Below are 17,835 nucleotides of genomic sequence, written 5' to 3'. Positions count from 1 at the left end.
TAAGAAACATGAGAGGCAGAAAAACAATGCTAAGATATGAGAAAGACAAATGTTGAGAGAGAAAAGGGGCAGATAATAGGAGAGAAGAGACCTGGAAACTTTGAGAAATAAGAGAATCAAGGAGAACAGAGAAAAGGAAAAATCAGATGGGGAACAAGGGCAGCAAGTGGGACCCTGGAGAGGAGAACACTTGTTCCCAGAAGGAAGAAAGGATCCTTGGGATCACATGCTTCGGGAATCAGCCTAGGAACCTCATTAGCCAGACTACTGATGGATAGGGTTTTAGATTTAGAGTCAGGAGGTCCTAAGTTCAAATTCTTACCCACATTCTTGTGAGCAAGTCACTTAACTTGTTTCAGCCTCAGTTTCTTCATGTGGATATGGAGATAATAGCACCAACCTCATGAGTTTATTTTAGGCTCAACAAATTCTTTGCAAACCTTAAAAGCCTTATATGGTAGCTAAATGGAGCAGTAGATAGAACATGGGATTTAGAGTAAGGAAGAATGTTTGAATCTTGTTCAGATTGTGTGACCCTGGGCAAGTCACCTCACCCTGTATATTTGGTTTTCTCATCTGTGTGACGATCAAAGAATTAATAATTGTAAAGTGTTTTGCAAATTTTCTTTCCCCCTGAGGCTGGGGTTAAGTGACTTGCCCAGGGTCACACAGCTAGGAAGTGTTAAGTGTCTGAGATCAGATTTGAACTCAGGTCCTCCTGAATTCAAGGCTGGTGCTCTATCCACTGCACCACCTAGCTGCCCTGCAAATCTTAAAATATTAAATAAAAGCTACCCTAAGAGGGGGAAAAATGATCAGAAAAAGCTTTAGACTTGGATTTGAATAGAAGTATAATCAGTGAAATCAAACATCTCTGTAATTCCATATACACATTCTGATGGGGATAAATAAATAAGAGTCCAAAAAATGTCTGCCCTGCCAAGTTTATTAGTAAAAGCTAGACTCATGTGGGCCCTCGAAGGGAGAAAGGAAGGGTGAAAAAGTTACTGTGCAGTACTGTGGTCCTAAGTTGGTTGCTTGAAGGCAAGAAGTGGAAAAAGGCAGCCTGGGCAGGCCTAGGGTGTTCTGTGGAGGCGAAGTTTGGGGCATCAGCAGCTGGTCCTACCCAGTGATCCCTCCAGAGCTCAGGAGCTGGGGTCATACACACGGCCCATGAAGATAGGGAACTTGTACTTCTGGTGCCACAGCACGAAGATGAAGGGTTGCCTCACCTCAAAGATGGACATGATGCGGGCTACGGAGACGGTGGAGGCAGCTGCTCCCTCGACTCCTGCTTCATTCAGCTCTAGCGTGGTCTGGTGATGGGCAGTAGATACCTGAATCTCTGGGTCATCTGTCAGCCCGCACAGGTTGAGGTCATAGGAGAAGTCAAAGAATTCTGGGAAGAGAAAGTCAGCATCAGTGACAGGTGGGAGAGGCAGGCACATCCCTACCCACAAGGCTTGCCTTGTGCTCTCAGGCCTGGAGAATGAAGTCACTCCAGCATTCCTACCTCCCATCAGCAGGAAATGAGCTCATAAAGTCTGCCTCCAACCTCCCTTTCCAGCTTCATTTACATTCCAGCCTAATTGGACTGCTACCTACTTCCAGAATTTGACATTCCACCTCCTTCCATTTTATATTCACAAAAAGGTAGCTGAATCCCTGTGCCTAAAAAGTACTCCTTCCTCAACTGGCTCAGCTTCTCTTTATTCAAGGACCAATCAAGGTGCTACCTCCTCCACGAAGCCTTCCTTGATGCCCATAGTTACATCTGTTCTCTTCTTCCTGGAATGTCCGTGGACCACTTGGTCTAGGCTTCTCGATAACCCTTGTCACACTTGTCACATAATGACTTCTATTATGCTGCTCTCTAAATATTATATCCCACAGAAAAATGTGCATTCATTGAAAGACTATAACTATTTTTTTTTTTTTTTTGTCTTTTTATGGTGGTTAATCAATGTTTGTTGATTTGAATTGATTTGAAATTAGATCACAACATTCCTTGAGCACCTTTTTTGGAAACTCTTCTCATCATCAGACTTTAAAGTTCAACTTGTTTACCAGCCACTTCCACCAGGAAGCCCCCCAGCTCCTAACAAAGACCTTCGTTGGACCTCACATAGCACTTTGTTAGAATATAGAATATACACTTAAGAGCAGAAATTCATTGTTCTTGTTCTCTCTCTCTCTCTCTCTCTCTCTCTCTCTCTCTCTCTCTCTCTCTCTCTCTCTCTCTCTCTCTCTCCCCTCTCCTCTCCTCTCCTCTCCTCTCCTCTCCTCTCCTCTCCTCTCCTACTTTATTTTTATTTTTCAGCTAAGAAGCTTCTTTCCCTTCTCTCCCACCCACTTCAAATGAGATAATATTTGTAAAAGTACTTAGTTCAGTGGCTGGCTGAGACATTTAAATGCTCATTTCCTTCCTTCCATTCCCCAACTTAAAAGTAAAAAAAAAAAAAAAATGTAGAAATTGTTTCATTCTTTTATTTGTATCCCCAATGCCTAGCATACAGTAAATGCTTAATAAATGCTTATGATTGAGTGATTAATAATTCTCTTGTGTTTAAGAAATAGTATATTTTCTAGTCACCTCTATGTGTCACTTGACTCCTAGGCTATAAAGTACTTAAGGACAGTGTCCTTTTCGAAATATTGTGTCTCCCTCAACATATCCAGAATGGGGAGGGGTTCGTACATAGTAAGCATTTAATAAATATCTCTTGCATATGTTGTGATCTATATAACTCAGTTCCAAGTTCCTGTGAGTCACTTGCTCCTGTTTTTGAGGCTCCTCTCTTTACAGCCTACAAATAATCCCATCTCCTCTATCTGGAAAAAACCTTCACTATAACCTTCTATCTTGTCCTTCCTTTCTTAGCCAAACTCTTTAAAAAAAGATCTTATTTTCCTGGCCTTTCCTCTTACTTCTTAACTCTTTGCAAAATGATTTCTTGTCAGGGCACTCCAGTGAAAGTGATTACTCCACTAATGGCTCAATTACTAAACTGAAAGTGACTTTTTCAGTGCTTATCCTTCTTAATCTCTCTGGGGCTTTGGAAACTGTTAATCACCTCATTCACCTGGACTCTCTTCCCCTTGGGTTTTGTTGACACTTCTCTATCCCAGGATTCCTGTTTGTCCTTTCTTTTTCAGGTTATGTTACTGGCTCATGCAAATCAAGGGCCATAAAGGTACCTCACCACACTGTCTTAAGACTCACTCTGTTCACTCTCTACATCTCTTTGATGACCTCATCTGCTCCCATGGGTTTAATTTTCATTTCCATGCACATGACTCTTTAGCTCCTGCTCCAGTCTCATTTGGGGTTCCAGTCATGAATTTCCAGTTACTCACTAAACATTTTAAACTGGTTGGCTTATAGATACCTCAAACTCAACATGTTTAAAACCCAATTTGTTGTATCATTCCCCTAACCCATCCCTCTTCCAATATTGTCTATTTTTGCCAAGGGCTCTTCCATGCTCTCATTCTTCCAGGTTTGCAAGCTCAACACTCTCTCTCTCACCCTTCTAATCAGTCATCAAATCTTACTCTTTCTTCCTTCACAATCGTTTACATTCATCCAGTTCTCATTGTTCATATAGCCCCTCATCATTTCTTCCATGGATTACTGCTATGACCTTTTTCATTGATCTCTCTGACTCATGTCTCTCCTTTCTCCAGTTCAACTGCTAAAATGATTTTGCTTAAATACAGATCTGACTATGATACTCTCTTACTCAATAAACTATAGTGGCTCCCTGTTGCCTCTAGGATAAATTAGACAGTCATTTTCTTGGCTTTTGAAGCCCTTTATAATCTAACAGCATTCTAGTAGTTTTCAATTTCATTATAAATGGCTCTCCTTCCCACAATCTGCTGTCTAGACAAATAGACTTTCCTGCTGTTTCTTATGAATGACATTCCATCTTATTCCTTCAGGCAGAGACTGTGGGCTTTGGAACCCTCATGTCTAGTACAATGTCTGGTTTATAAAAGACTTTTTCTTTTGTAGGCAATCGGGATTAAGTGACTTGCTCAAGAGCACACAGTTAGGACATGTCTGAGGTGGGATTTGAAAGCTGACTCAAGGACAAGGTGTTTTACTTACTGTCTCGTTTAGCTGTCCTTCATAATAGACTTTCTCTCTCTCTCTCTCTCTCTCTCTCTCTCTCTCTCTCTCTCTCTCTCTCTCTCTCTCTCTCTCTCTCTCTCTTTCTTTTGGCTGAGGCAATTGGGGTTAAGTGACTTGCCCAGGGTCACCCAGTGAAGAATTGTTAAGTGTCTGAGACCAGTGGGCTTTGGAACCTAGTATCTAGTACAATGTCTGGTTTATAAAAGACTTTTTCTTTTGTAGGCAATCGGGATTAAGTGACTTGCTCAAGAGCACACAGTTAGAAAGTATCTGAGGCGGGATTTGAAAGCTGACTCAAGGACAAGGTATTCTACTTACTGTGTCATTTAGCTGTCCTTCATAATAGACTTTTCCTTCCTTCCTTCCTTCCTTCCTTCCTTCCTTCCTTCCTTCCTTCCTTTCTTCTTTCTTTCTTTCTTTCTTTCTTTCTTTCTTTCTTTCTTTCTTTCTTTCTTTCTTTCTTTCTTTCTTTCTTTCTTTCTTTCTTTCTTTCTTTCTTTCTTTCTTTCTTTCTTTCTTTCTTTCTTTCTTTCTTTCTTTCTTTTTTCCTTTCTTCCTTCCTTCCTTCCTTCCTTCCTTCCTTCCTTCCTTCCTTCCTTCCTTCCTTCCTTCCTTCCTTCCTTCCTTCCTTCCTTCCTCCCTCCCTCCCTCCCTCCCTCCCTCCTTCCTTCCTTCCTTCCTTCCTTCCTCCCTTCTTCCTTCCTTCCTTCCTTCCTTCCTTCCTTCCTTCCTTCCTTCCTTCCTTCCTTCCTTCCTTCCTTCCTTCCTTCCTTCCTTCCTTCCTTCCTTCCTTCCTTCCTTCCTTCCTTCCTTTCTTTCGCTGAGGCAATTGAGGTTAAGTGACTTGCCCAGGGTCACACAGCTAGAAAGTGTTAAGTGTCTGAGATCACATTTGAACTCAGGTCCTCCTGACTTCAGGGCTGGTGTTCTTTTCACTGCACCACCTAGCTGCCCCTGCATAACAGACTTTTAATAAATGCTTGTTGATTTGACTGATTGATTCCATACTAGCATGAAAAAAAGGTTTCTTAGACACATCCTTTCCATTCCCCCTCAGTAAGGATATACCTTTTCCAGGGGGCTAGACTCAGTGCTGAAAAGCCCTGGGAACAATCTGGAATGGACAATAGCCATCCATTCCTTCCATATCTTCAGCACAGTGAAATGGAAAGAATCCTGGGCCTGAGAACTATGAGCCATAACTTCTAGTGCTGGCTCTGGAGTTAATGTGCAATGTTTTTTTGTACGTGTACCAAATTCTGAGTTTCAGCTTCCTCACCTGTTGAAGAGCATCACTGGATGAGAGTTGGAAGGGACTTTAGAGTCCAACATTCTGATTGTACAGATGAGGAAACTAAGGCACAAGGAAGTTACTTGCCTAGGACCATGCAGTTAGTATCTGAGGAAGTCTTTCTGACTCGAAGTCCAGAACTTGCTCCACTCTGCCATGTTGCCCATTTGGGGGGATTGTCGTGAGGGTCAAACAAGATAGTTAAAGCACTGAAGAGAGTCCCAAGGCCTAAGTGGGCGGACAGCATTCTTACTCCCTTGCCACCCCCGATTTGTTCTCTATAAGGAAAGCAATGAGGTCACAGAGCTCACCCATCTTCTCCAAGATCTGGAGCAGGTCCTGGCTGGTGTTCACCTTGAGTCGAGGCATGGTCACCAGAGTCGCCTGACTTTTACTTTTCTCCAGCTTCTCCAAGACGGCGCTGAAGACCGGGCTGCTGAGTTTTAGCTCGACCTCAGCAAGCTGAACGCCCAAGTGCTGAGGCAGCAGGATCACCAGGTTCAGGTCATTGGAGAGCTGCAGGAGACCAATCTGGGGACCAAGAGATGGGGCCCCTCAGCCTTCCCATTGCCAACTAGGCCTGAGAGCTTCCTTGCTGAGTCCCAAGTTGCCTTGTGAGTCACAGGGTCATAGGATGAGAAAACCAGCTTTGGGAGGGACCTCAGAGGTCATTTAGCACAATTCTCTCACTTTTCACAAATGGAAACTCAGGCTCAGGAAATTAAATGATTTCCCCAAAGTCACCCAAACGTCAGAGAGAAGAATCAAACACAGATCCTTTGACTCCAAATAGAGAGAAGTTCCTCAGGTGATGGAAAACATGAACTCTAAAGCTTCTGAGAATTCTGGGGAGGAATAAAGCTTGCATGGTAAGCATGTTGAGCATGGTGGCCACAAGGGACAGCACATAAAACCTGGGTGTATGAGAGTCTGGGGCTGAGTCATTAATTAGCCATTTAGTACTGGGCTAGTCACTTGCTGTCACTAAGGCGTAATTTCCTCATCTGTAAAATAGAGACAACATTGCCAGTACCACCTACCTTACCTGGTTGTAGTAAAGAAAGTGCTTTGTAAATCTTAAAGGATTTGTATGAATCTGAAAGCCATGAGAAGGTGTGGACAAGCCAGGATACCACTCAGTGATTTCTCTGTCTCCACAGGAGGAACAACCATTTGCCAAGACTCGCTTTGGGGCGTCATTCTTAGTCATTCTTCAGAAGCCATCTATGACATCCCTTCCTCTAGAAATTCATCTTCTCTGACTAAACCCTGTCTTCTCTTCCCACTGCACGGGCTCTCTCTCCACTGAGCCTCTCTGCTGCATTTCTAGGCTACTACTCCCTGCCCCAACACCCAATCACACTTGCAATGTTTCTCCACTTGTGGGCGGTGGGATAAGTGGTGGTAGAAAGAGTATTGGAAAAACTGGGTTTAATCTAAGCTCCAACCCTGACCAATTGCCATGGCCATGAGCAACTCTCTGAGGCTCAGTCTTCTCATCTTCAAAATGGGGGTGATAACCTTTTCACTTTATATTTCAACTGGTCATAGTGAAGAAGCGTCATAGAAATGAAATACTCTGGGCTTGGGAGACAGAAGATTCTAACTCTTGTACTTCCTGCCGAGTATGACCTTTGGCAAGTCTCTTCATTTCCCAGACATGAGTTTCCACATCTATTAAGTGAGGAATTTGGATGAGATAGCTTAGGAGGTCCCTTCCAGTTCTGGGTTTTGATTACCTGCAGGACTTGTCTGCTATAAAATGGACACTGGCTTCTTGTTCTCTATTCATGTGTGAATCTTGATTTCTCCAAGGGAAGGGAAGCTCCTCGAGGGGCAAGGATTGTGTCTCATGCTTTCTTTGTAGCCTGAATAGCACCTGGGACAGTGCTGGGCACACAACATTCTGTAATAATGAACCAGAACCTGCCAGGCTTTGAGATATGTCTCACCTCACTTCTGGGGCAGTTTCTGAAGTTCTGTGTGTCTGTGGATAAGCAACTTCAAATTTTCTCATCTCCAAAATGAGGGTCATAATCTTTGTATCTCGTAGAGGAAAAGCGCTACTTTGAAGGTCTGAATTGTTCTCGCTAGTCTCATTCTATTGAGGAATTCACCACCCACCTGTACACACATATGTATCCACATGTGCCACATAGACACAGAGTTTTCTCAGCTTTCTGGGTTCCCTAATGGTTTGGCCAAAAAAGGGATACTGAGTCTCAATGTGGCTCGTGTGAACTCAGTTGCTGCTGGAAAGGGAGTACAGAGGTCTCTGCCTTCCTCAGGGAACTACTGGACAGAAGAAAGTTAGAAAAAGTAGAGTAGGAAAAAGGAAAAGGAGAGAGCTCTGAGAAAGAGGAAGAGTGGTTGAAGCAGAAAAGATTCTTTTGTGTCTATGAAAACAGGAAATCCAGAAAGGACCCCAGATGGTGACTGAAGATCAAGGTGGCTGCTGGCAAAACCCTTTATACTCACCCTGGCTTTCAAGTTGGAGTCTATGAAATGGGTCACTGGATACTTCTCACTCCTCATCATGGGCACCTTCACCTTCACCTTGGAGGATTTGGGGTAAAAGTTCTCCAGGTAAGTTTTTTTGGGGTCAAAAGTCACCTTCCATTTGGCTAAAGGAAAGAAGAGAGAGAGAGAGAGAGTGGAATGATGGGAAGACCGAGGCAGGAAGATAAAGGCCTTGTGTTGGAGAAAACTTCCTAATAGCTCAAATTTACAGCTCACTTTCAACTTTCTAAGTGTTTTCTTCATCAGGACCAAAGAGCAAATGTTTATTACATTCATAGTAAATGGAGTATTTTCTTTAAATTGTTAAGTAACTTTTAAAAGTCTAAATAATTATTTGGGTTTTTCAATGATTAAACAAATCAATTCATGAAATAATTGTTTTAAATAAGTATCTGATTGATTGATGACTGAGGATTTGCATAGTTGGAAATAATAAATCACCGAGTTCAAGTTCACAGCTCTACCAAAATTCAAACATGGAGAAAGTAAGGCTCAGAAAATAAAGCTGCCCATAGTCAGCCAGCTCACAAATGAAAGAGTGGGGACTCTTGACTCCATACCCAGCTGTTGCTGGAAGTCTTTTAGGCTTACTAGAAGATTTGGTAGTAAGTGAACTGTTAGTTCTGAGACTAAGTCTGAAAAATCTTGAGGTGAACTTGTGGACAAGTTCTAGGACAGGAAGGTTATCCCTGCGGGTGCAGCTCATTCAAACTTCCAGAAAGCCAGAAACACAAGGTTATAAAAAGACCTAAAGGTTTGGGGATTTTATCAATATAAAGAACTCTTGATATGGAAACTTTCTCACAAATCCAGATTTGTGAATGAAATCCAGAAATTAAACACAATTAAAAAGACTCAGAGGAGTATTTGACTCCAAGTCCAGTATCCAATCCAGTGCCTCCATGGCCTTTTATGGCAGGCAACAACAAAAATTGCTATTTAAATCAAACTGAAACCAATCATGAGTTTTACTTGAATTCTCCCCACATTTGATTCCTTACCATTAAGGTAGATAGTATTGACTAGGACAAGCCTGATGTCTGATGGCAGGCTCTTCAGGAGATTGACGATCTTGTTATTGGTCCTGTTGGCCACCCATGAGTTGATCAAAGCCAAGTTCACCTCACTGTCATTGCTCAGAACTGTGGGCTGGTTGCCATACAGGGCCTGGGAGGCATTCACAAAGTTCTTCTTCAGAATCAGATCTGGGAGAATGATAGTGGACAAGTCATGGTGAGAAGAGAAGAGGGAAGCTCCCCAGCCCCTTACCAAGATGGCCTTTAACTTGACATGCAGGGGCCAATCTACGTTTTCCTACTCCAGAAAACCATAGAAGCTGGAAAGGGACCTTAGTCTACCTTTCATTTCAGCATTGAGGAAACAGAAGCCTAAGGCATTTGCCAGCAGAGCTGGGATAACAATAACAACCGTAGCCTTATCCTTTTCTTATAGATGAGGGAACTGGTTTAGGGACAAAAATCTTGCATGGGCAGAGAATGGAAGTCTTCCTTTATCCAAGTTCAAATTTCCTGCCCCTCCCAGTCTCTGAATTAACTTCATGTTTCACCAAGGTTTGGATTACAAGGTCTCCTCACTTTTAGTCTAGTGTTTAGTTTAATACAGCCTCCCCCTCTCTGCCTTTCTCATCCCTTTCTTCCTAATGTATTCCACGAGCACCTTGGCAATCTTCCTGCCTTGCTGCGCTGATGCTTCTGTACCCTCAAACTGGAGACCATGCCCCGGAGGAGTTAAGCCACTCAGCTCTGGATCTCCCATCCGGGGACTGTCATCGATGAGAGCCCATTCTATCTAGCTGGCACCCAATCATGCTTCTTTCCATCTATCTTCCCACTATGCTGTGTTCTGTACCTGGCTTCTGTCCCTTTTTCCTCTTACTCTGGGAATGGTAATCAAATGAACACTAAATGCTTCTAGAAAAAGAATATATATGTCAATTGATTGCCCTGTGACTCTACTCCTTGTGATTCCCCCAGGCCAAATTATCCTTTCCTAACCACTTCAATATGTGTTATCGTCCACCATTAAAATATAAGCTCCTCAAGGGAAGTTCTCTTTTGTATTTCTATCACCAGTCCTTATTACAATGCTTAGAACATAGAAGGCACTCAATAAATGCCTTTTCATTTATTCAGTATCCTCCATAGTTCTATAAAAAAAAGTCCCATACTTTGGTTTAGCAATTCTTATCATATCTACACTTTCCCATCCTTCCCACTTCTGGGATCTCAATAGCCAATCAGGATCAATGGCAGTTGCTAAACACAGCCGAGAACCCTTAGGGCTCCCTTCAGAGATGGGGAGGAGGTGACTTGTCAACCCTTGCAGATAGCATCTCACCAGGACTGTGGAAGATCTGAGAGGCTGAGATAAAGCCACTGGTTGATAGGTTCTTCAGGGTCTGATGAACACAGTCAAAGTCCTTGGGGTAAGAGAGAAGTTCTTCCAGGTTTCTTTTGGTGGTGTTTCCAGCCCCTGGAGAAGATGAGATGGGGTTCAGGGTTAGTGATTGAGAATGGAGTCAAGGCTAGGACAGCCACAAAAGAGGGCTTATTTTCATGTTGTGGAGGCTTCTTGAGAAACCCTGGAAAAGGTCAAAAGCTGAGGCTTCTCCATTCCTAACAAAGTTCTATCCTAAAACTTTTCTTTTTACTCTCCCACTTGTTGGCCATTCTTACAGCTTCAGCCTTAACCTCTGAGCAGATGACTTTTTCAATCCATATTTTCCCTCTCCATCTCTCCTCAGTGCTTCAATGACATATTTTCAACTAGCTAGTGAAGATTTCCAGATGTTCTGTTGAAATTTTAAACTCAGCTTATTTAAAATCAAGCTCCTTCCTTCTTACACTGACCTTTCCTTTTAACTCCTCCAATCCTGTCAACAATTTTCATCCATCCAGCTACCTAGAGCTGCAACCTTGGAATCATCTTTGACTTTTTTTTTCTCCCTCAATAATTGAATCTAGTTAGCTGTTGAGAAGGCTTATTCCTCTTTTGGCAATATCTCTTGCAGCCAGTGCTTCCTTTTCCATCCCCTGACTCTACCCTAGCTCATACACATCCTCATTTTAGGCATAAGGAACCTTTTTTTCTGCCAAGGGCCATTTAGATATTTATAGCATCATTTGCAGGCCATATAAAATTGTTAACTTATAGAATTCAAGCAGTGGGAGGATGTTGTATCAAGCTTTCAGCTCATCATTTCTTATGGATGCCTTCGCAGATTTTGTGGGTCTTATAGGGTCCATGGGCTGGCCATTTCCTCCTCCTCCCTTTAGCACTGCTATGATCATGCTACTCCTCTACTCAGAAGTCTTTGGTGGATCCCTATTGCTTAACAAATAGAACAGAAATGTTTGATCCTGCCATCCAAGACCCTCTTTGAGCCAGTCTCTACTACTTCCTTCAAGACTTAACAAAGTTCTATTTTCTTATGAGAAGCCTTTCCTGAGGCCCCCAGCTCCTAGCGCCTTGCCGCCAAAACCACCTTTTATTTGTATAGACCTTGATTCAGACAAATCCTTAACTAAATTCTAGTCTTCCTCAACCAAACTATAAGCTTCTTGAGGGCAGAGACCTCTTTCCCTTTTAGCTTCAGAGTATCAGTACCTAGGACAGTGCCTGGCATGTAGTAGGTATAATCATAGTTTGTTGATCTATCCCATATTACTCTCTTCATGAAATCAAAATTCCAGTCAAGCTGAACTGTTTTCTCAGCTCTAGAAGGAGACACCTTTATAACAAACACAAAAAGCACAGTAAAGTATAAAAAAAGAACAAACCATGAATGCAAATATATGTCATCCCTAGAATCCATGAACTCTCTGCCAAGAAACAAGAGACGTGATTCCCCATCTTTCTCTGGCATATAGCTATTCTCCATCCTTCATCTTGCTCCTGCTCTGGCTTTGTTCACCTTAGGTATCTTTAAGACTAGAATGAACGTCTACCCCTTCATTTCTTTATTTCTAAAGTCCCTCTCTTTCCAGATGCCACCTGCTCCATGAAACCTTCCCTGAAATTCACCTCTGCCTCATCCTCAACTTTGTGGATTGTGTTCTTTCTGCCCCTTCATTGTAAACTCCTTAAAGATAGGTTCCATGCAATATGTTACCCCTGTACTCCCGGTGCCAAGCACAGCATCTGATAAACAGTTTGTACTTAACAAAGGCTTGATGAAATAAAATCAAAATCAAATATTGTATAGATATAATTACCCAGTTTGACTCGAAGGAGAAATATAAGATGGGGACCTATGGATGTGAAACACTCTATATAATGTCAGGCTTGGTCTATATGATGGTTTGTTTTGATGAATTACTCCCATCCATCATCTTCTTTTCTTTTTTTAATTCTTTGTAATAAGAAATGGCTTTTTGGATGGGGATGGGGAAGATATCTATTGGGAAATGAAGGTAAAAATCTCTCATTGGAATTTAAAAAAAAAGACTTAAATTGTTTTCTAGTTACTTGGACCTGAGGAAAGAGGGGGAGGAGAAGAAAAGAAGACATGGCATCTGTTGCCTATGGAAGAATCCCCCTTTTTTGGGGGGGGGAATCTAGTTTACCCTTTTGAGTCTCCCTCTGTAAGAGCCCTCCCACAATTCAACCCTTTCTCTCCACTCAAACAGCCAAAACCCAAATTGAAGTCTTCAGCTTCCTTCTCCTTTTGATACAAAGATCCAATGGATCTATTTTAAAAATCTTAATCTCATTTAATAGGCAATATGGCATGGATAAAAACTGGCTTCTGGGTCAAGAAGATCTGGGTTCAAATCCATGCCCATGAATTTTACAAACATTCCTTCTCTCTGCTCTGTCCATTGAGGTGGGCTTTTCTGCTCTATTCATTGAATTGGGCCTCTCTGCTCTATCCACTGAGTTAGACTTCTTGGTTCTATCCATTGAGGTGGGCCTCTTAGCTCTATCCATTGAGGTGGGTCTCTTAGCTCTATCAATGGAGGTGGGCCTCTTTATCCTATCCATTAAAGTGGGCTTCTTGACTCTATTCATTGAGTTGGGTCTCTTGGCTCTATCCACTGAGTTGGGCCTATTCATCACCTTTTCCTGAGTCTATTGAAACAGGCTCTTAATTATTCTTTTTACCTCTATTCTTTGTTCTCTCTGGCTCGTCTTTCACTAATCACAAACTTGATTTGAAAGAAAGACATCTCTTTTAAGCTCCACCTCAAGAAGAAAGCCATCCATAACATTCTCAGTCACATAGCTAAAAAGTAGCAAAGCTGGGATTTGAACTCATATCCAGCACTCTTACTCTCTATATGATATTCTCTCCTCACTCCACATTTTGTCTTTATTTAAATTTTATTCTTCCTTCCAAGTTAGCAATATTGTTTCATTCTTCAAGAAATAGCCCTCACCAACCATTCATTCTTCTGATTAAAATACTCTGTTCCACTTACAACGTACTCACTACATAGAGTATATGTATGCATACACATACTAGTGTACATGGCTTTTCTCCTCTATTAGACTGTGGGCTTAAGGGCAAGGATAACATTTTGGCATCTTGGTATATCCTTGAAAAGCACCTTACACACAGGGGGTGCTCAAGAAACTAGTCAGAAGAATAAAGGTATTAGCAGGAATAGGTTAGCACCTGGGACAGTGACCATTATCTAAGAAGACTTCCTCTTGGAGCCATATTGTTATGGCAGCAGGGAGTGTAAGCCCATTTAGGGTGGCTGTGATCAGGACAGTCACGAGGATACCAGGGCCAGCTATGATGGGGAGTCTACAGGTAAGACCCTTACCTAAGAGGATGTTGGTGAGAAGGCTTGCAATGCTGAATGGGGAAAAGACCATATTGGAGTCTATTTTCTTCACTGCTGAGAAGGTCCGGTAAAGTTTCAGGGAGAAATCTGTCATGGCTTCTCCCAACATGTTCTCTGCTTCTTGAGTCTTGATCTCAGAGCAGGAAATATCAGGAATCAGGCAAGTTGGTTCAGGAGGGGCCTGAGTGGTTGGCTGGGAAGTTGGTTGAGTGGGGAGCTCTGTAGGGGATTGAGTAGTTGGTTCAGTGGTAGTAGACTTTGTGGGAAAGTCTGTCGGTGGATGAGTTGTTTTATCTTTTATCACTTTCTGGGATTCGATGTGGCTTTGGGGGCTATCCAGATCAGTCTCTGATTCATTCTTTCCACTTGGCTGGGTCAATAATGTTTCATTTTTATTTGCCTGCTCCTCTCTGCTACCATGGTCCACCTTCAAATACCCAGAAGAAAGGGAGAAGTTGAGTCTTAGAGACATAGTCCAGGAGATCACATCACTTAAACATATCTAAAGTCATGGAAAGACCCATATCATGAGGCTCAGAGCAAGCAAGGACTTCAGAGACCATCTAGTCCAATTAATATCTAAATAGGAAACCTCAAAGATAAGACACCTCAAAAATGAACAAGTAGCTTTTGTTTGAAGACTTTAAATAAGGGACAACCCACTATCTTCAGAGGCAACTTATTCCACTTTGAAATGATTCTCATTGTTAGGATTTTAGTCTTGACATCAAACAGTCTACCTTAGTGTAAGAAGCACTGGTTCTGAAGTCAAACAATTCAAGTCCCAGCTCTAGCCCCTGTGTGACCTCAGCTGAGTCATTAACCTTTCTGGACCTTAGAATCCTCATCTATAAAATGAGAGAGGGTTAGATCAGGTGACATCTCTGATCCTTTTCATCTGGACGTCCATGGGCTTATTCCTAAATTTGCTTTTCTGAAATTTCCAGGGAGAATGATGGGCCAGGATGGGTTCGTTAGTGAGACTACTCTCTTAAGCTCTGGAGGCCTGAAGGGAGGACTGAGTCCTGCTTGAAACAGGACTCCATATATCAGCCTGACTCTAGAGAAGGTGGGCACTGAGAGTAATAGGCATTCCCATGGATCCATCCTTTGAAAGTGAGAGGGAAGGGGGCTCAAAGCCCCAGAAACCAACTTCAAATAAATGGTTTGTTTTTTTTTTTCCATTAAAAGTTAAATTTCTTGAGCAGGACCAGGGGATCATTATAGACTTCAACAACAATACTATATGATGATCAATTCTGATGGAAGTGGCCCTCCTCAACAATGAGATGAACCAAATCAGTTCCAATAGAGCAGAAATGAACTAAACCAGCTACACCCAGCGGGAGAACTCTGGGAGATGACTATGAACCACTCCATAGAATTCCCAATCCCTCTATTTTTGTCCGCCTGTGTTTTTGATTTCCCTCACAGACTAATTGTACACTATTTCAAAGTCTGATTCGTTTTGTACAGCAAAACAACGTTTGGTCATGTATACATATATTGTGTTTAACTTATACTCTAACAAATTTAACATGTATTGGTCAATCTGCCATGGGGGGGAGGGAAGGAGGGAAAAAATTGGAACAAAAGGTTTGGCAACTGTCAATGCTGTAAAATTACCCATGCATCTATCTGGGAAATAAAAAATTATAATTAATTAAAAAAAAAAAAAAAAAGTTAAATTTCCTTCCAGGTGTTAACAGTCCAGGGGCATATATGTGATCTGTAGTTCCCATCCCCCTCCAGCTCTCCCCCTCCCCCCCACGCAGGAGCCTGTAGATCTGCATCAGGTCTGAAAGCCCCGTCCTGGCCCATGTTTTAAATGTTCCTTGAGCCCCTCAGATGAGGAACTGGGGATCTGTTGGGTTTTCTTTTTGTTTTGTTTTGTTATTCTTTCTTCCCAAGGGACTCGTCCAGGGTCACACAGCTAGTCGTGGGCTTGAAGCCAGTAACTTCAGAGGAAGAGAGCCCGAGGGCTGGGGTGCAGTGGAAAGACTATCAGGTCTGCTGGTTTAAGGGATGGGTCGAGTTCTGGGTCTGCCACCAATGGCCGTGGGCTAGCGGACGAGTCTCTTCCCCTCCCGGGTCCGTAATACTGGATAAGTCTTCCCCACCCAACCCCCACCCCCGGGTCCGTAAAACAGGGGATCAGAGCTAAGGTTCCGCCCAGGCGGAGCTGTCTAGGCTCCCCGTTTTGGACTGCGCCACTCACTCCTCGTCGCTGCCCACAAAGGGTTAATTACATGCGCTTCTTCTCTGCCCCGCCCCCGCCCCCCGAGGAGCGTGTGTGGGGTGGGGGCACTTACTTCGGCCCGGGCCGCTAGAAAGAGCAGCAGCAGGGTCAGCAGCGGGGTCAGCCGGGCTGCCATCTGGGCGTCGCTGTCCGCCTTGACCTGCTGAACCAATGCCGGGGGTCCCGGGTCAGTCCCCTGCCTGCTGAGAGCAAAGGGGCGGGCTCCGGGCCGGGGGGACTGGGGCTTGGGGGTGGGCCCCGGCAGCCTCAGCCCTCCTTTCTCTTTCTTCCCTTTCCGATCGCCTCTCGCCGGGCCTTCCCCTGCGGGGCCCCTCCCCTCGGTTTTGTTTTCCAGTAATCTCGGCCGTTTCCCAGCACAGCTGTCCTTCCTTCTCCCCCACCCCCGCCTCCCCCACCCCAAGCCCGCACCTCCCCTCCTCCTCTGGCCCGGGCCTGGGTCTCTGTCCATCTGTTCAGCGGAGGGGTCCGGGCTGTGGCGGCAGGAGATGGGGCCCTGGATTAGGCCGGGGATGGGAGGGGGGGAAAGCTGAGGGGCCCCAGGGGCACCGGGAGGTCTAGAGAGCAGCTGAGAAAAGTTCCAAAGAGGAGCCCCAAGGGGCGCGGGGGGGGATGGGATGGGGGGAGGGCCCTGGAGTGATAATCAAGAAACAGGAGCCCAGCTTATTCTTAAATCCAGGTAATTTGTGGGTACCCTTCCCCACCTTGCCCAGCACCAGACCTGCGCCCCGACTCCTGATCCGTGAGCAGCTTCAGAGCAGAGTGACCCCAGAGTCCAACCCAGATGGGGAGGAGAGGAAGGCCCGGCCATGGGCCGGACCTGGCCATTGGCCTGCCTGTTAAAAATTAAGGACGATTGATTCTGCTGTGATTTCCAGTAAATCAGACTGGGCTGAAGGAGGACTCTGGGGAGCCCCACATCGTAACCCGCTGGCTGAAGGCCAGCGATGCAGCTAGGACCCCTTTGGGTTGCGCAAGGTCAGATACACACCATCCTCAACTTTTACAGGAACTTTGTTTTTCTTTGGCAGAATTTCATTTCGTAGAAAAGTCGATGACTTTGAAGTTGGGAGTTCTGAGTTCAAATTCTTACCTGGCTTCTTATCCTCGTGCATTTAATTTCTCTAGTCCTCAGTTTTCAAGTCTGAAAACAAGCTAGTTGGACCAAACGATCTCTTGACTTTCCCTCTTCATTGTGTGATTTCCTCATTCCACTAGAAAGGGAAACTGAGGCACAGAACTTGGAGTGAGTTTGCTTTGTGTAGAGTCAGCTAATCCACCTCCAGGGGTTCTTACTCTTGGATCTCACCTCTATTTAGCCCCCAGATGCAAGAGGAAATGCAAACAAAATGATTCGTTCCCCAAGATCACCCACAGAGTATGGCTTAATATCAGTGAATGAACTAAGGGGCCAGCTGAGCTTCAGGGAGCTGACCCATTCCTCTGCAAGACATCTGCTCTGATGGCCACCCGGCCTTTCCTTTAGTTTCTGGGTATCTCACTGTTCACCTCCATTTGAGAAATGGAATGGGAACTACTAGATGGTCTTTCTGTCCCCAGTATTTTAGTAGAGGTGATGCTTTTAGTGAGCCAGTATTAATTCAGTATCTCCGAGATTTGTCACACTCGATGACCACTACTCACTCATTCCTGTCCTGGGGACAATGTTGTTATCAGGAAGGGCACAGAAATAATTCCTGAGGAGTGATAGGTTTGGGTTAAAACCAAAAATCTTAGGGAAAACAGCAGCTTTTTTCATCATTGTTATTATTATCATCATCATATTATTATCATATTATTATTATTATATAACATT

At 43.8% G+C, this 17,835-nt stretch overlaps 1 protein-coding gene across 5 annotated transcripts; it reads right to left on the bottom strand.

The window, feature by feature from the left end:
• Nucleotides 1-928: 928 nt before the first annotated feature.
• On the bottom strand, nt 929-16,878 carry SERPING1 (serpin family G member 1). Of its 5 annotated transcripts, none has more exons than XM_074274772.1 (8): nt 16,741-16,878; nt 16,075-16,164; nt 13,742-14,189; nt 10,308-10,442; nt 8,951-9,154; nt 7,908-8,053; nt 5,741-5,960; nt 929-1,399 (listed from the first exon to the last, which is right to left on the bottom strand). In XM_074274772.1, exons 1-8 carry the CDS (start codon nt 16,828-16,830, stop codon nt 1,146-1,148), a joined length of 1,587 nt encoding a protein of 528 aa, XP_074130873.1. In that variant the 5' UTR covers nt 16,831-16,878; the 3' UTR covers nt 929-1,145. The 5 variants fall into 5 exon arrangements, with proteins under 5 accessions (XP_074130873.1, XP_074130874.1, XP_074130875.1 ...); XM_074274773.1 differs by having other exon boundaries at nt 16,075-16,161; XM_074274774.1 differs by having other exon boundaries at nt 16,075-16,161; nt 16,724-16,837.
• Between the last annotated feature and the right edge of the window lie 957 nt (nt 16,879-17,835).

Source organism: Sminthopsis crassicaudata, chromosome 6 (assembly GCF_048593235.1).
Source record: "Sminthopsis crassicaudata isolate SCR6 chromosome 6, ASM4859323v1, whole genome shotgun sequence".
Taxonomy (NCBI): domain Eukaryota; kingdom Metazoa; phylum Chordata; class Mammalia; order Dasyuromorphia; family Dasyuridae; genus Sminthopsis; species Sminthopsis crassicaudata.
Note: the sequence above shows the minus strand (reverse complement) of the source record. Positions and strands in the feature narration are given on the sequence as shown.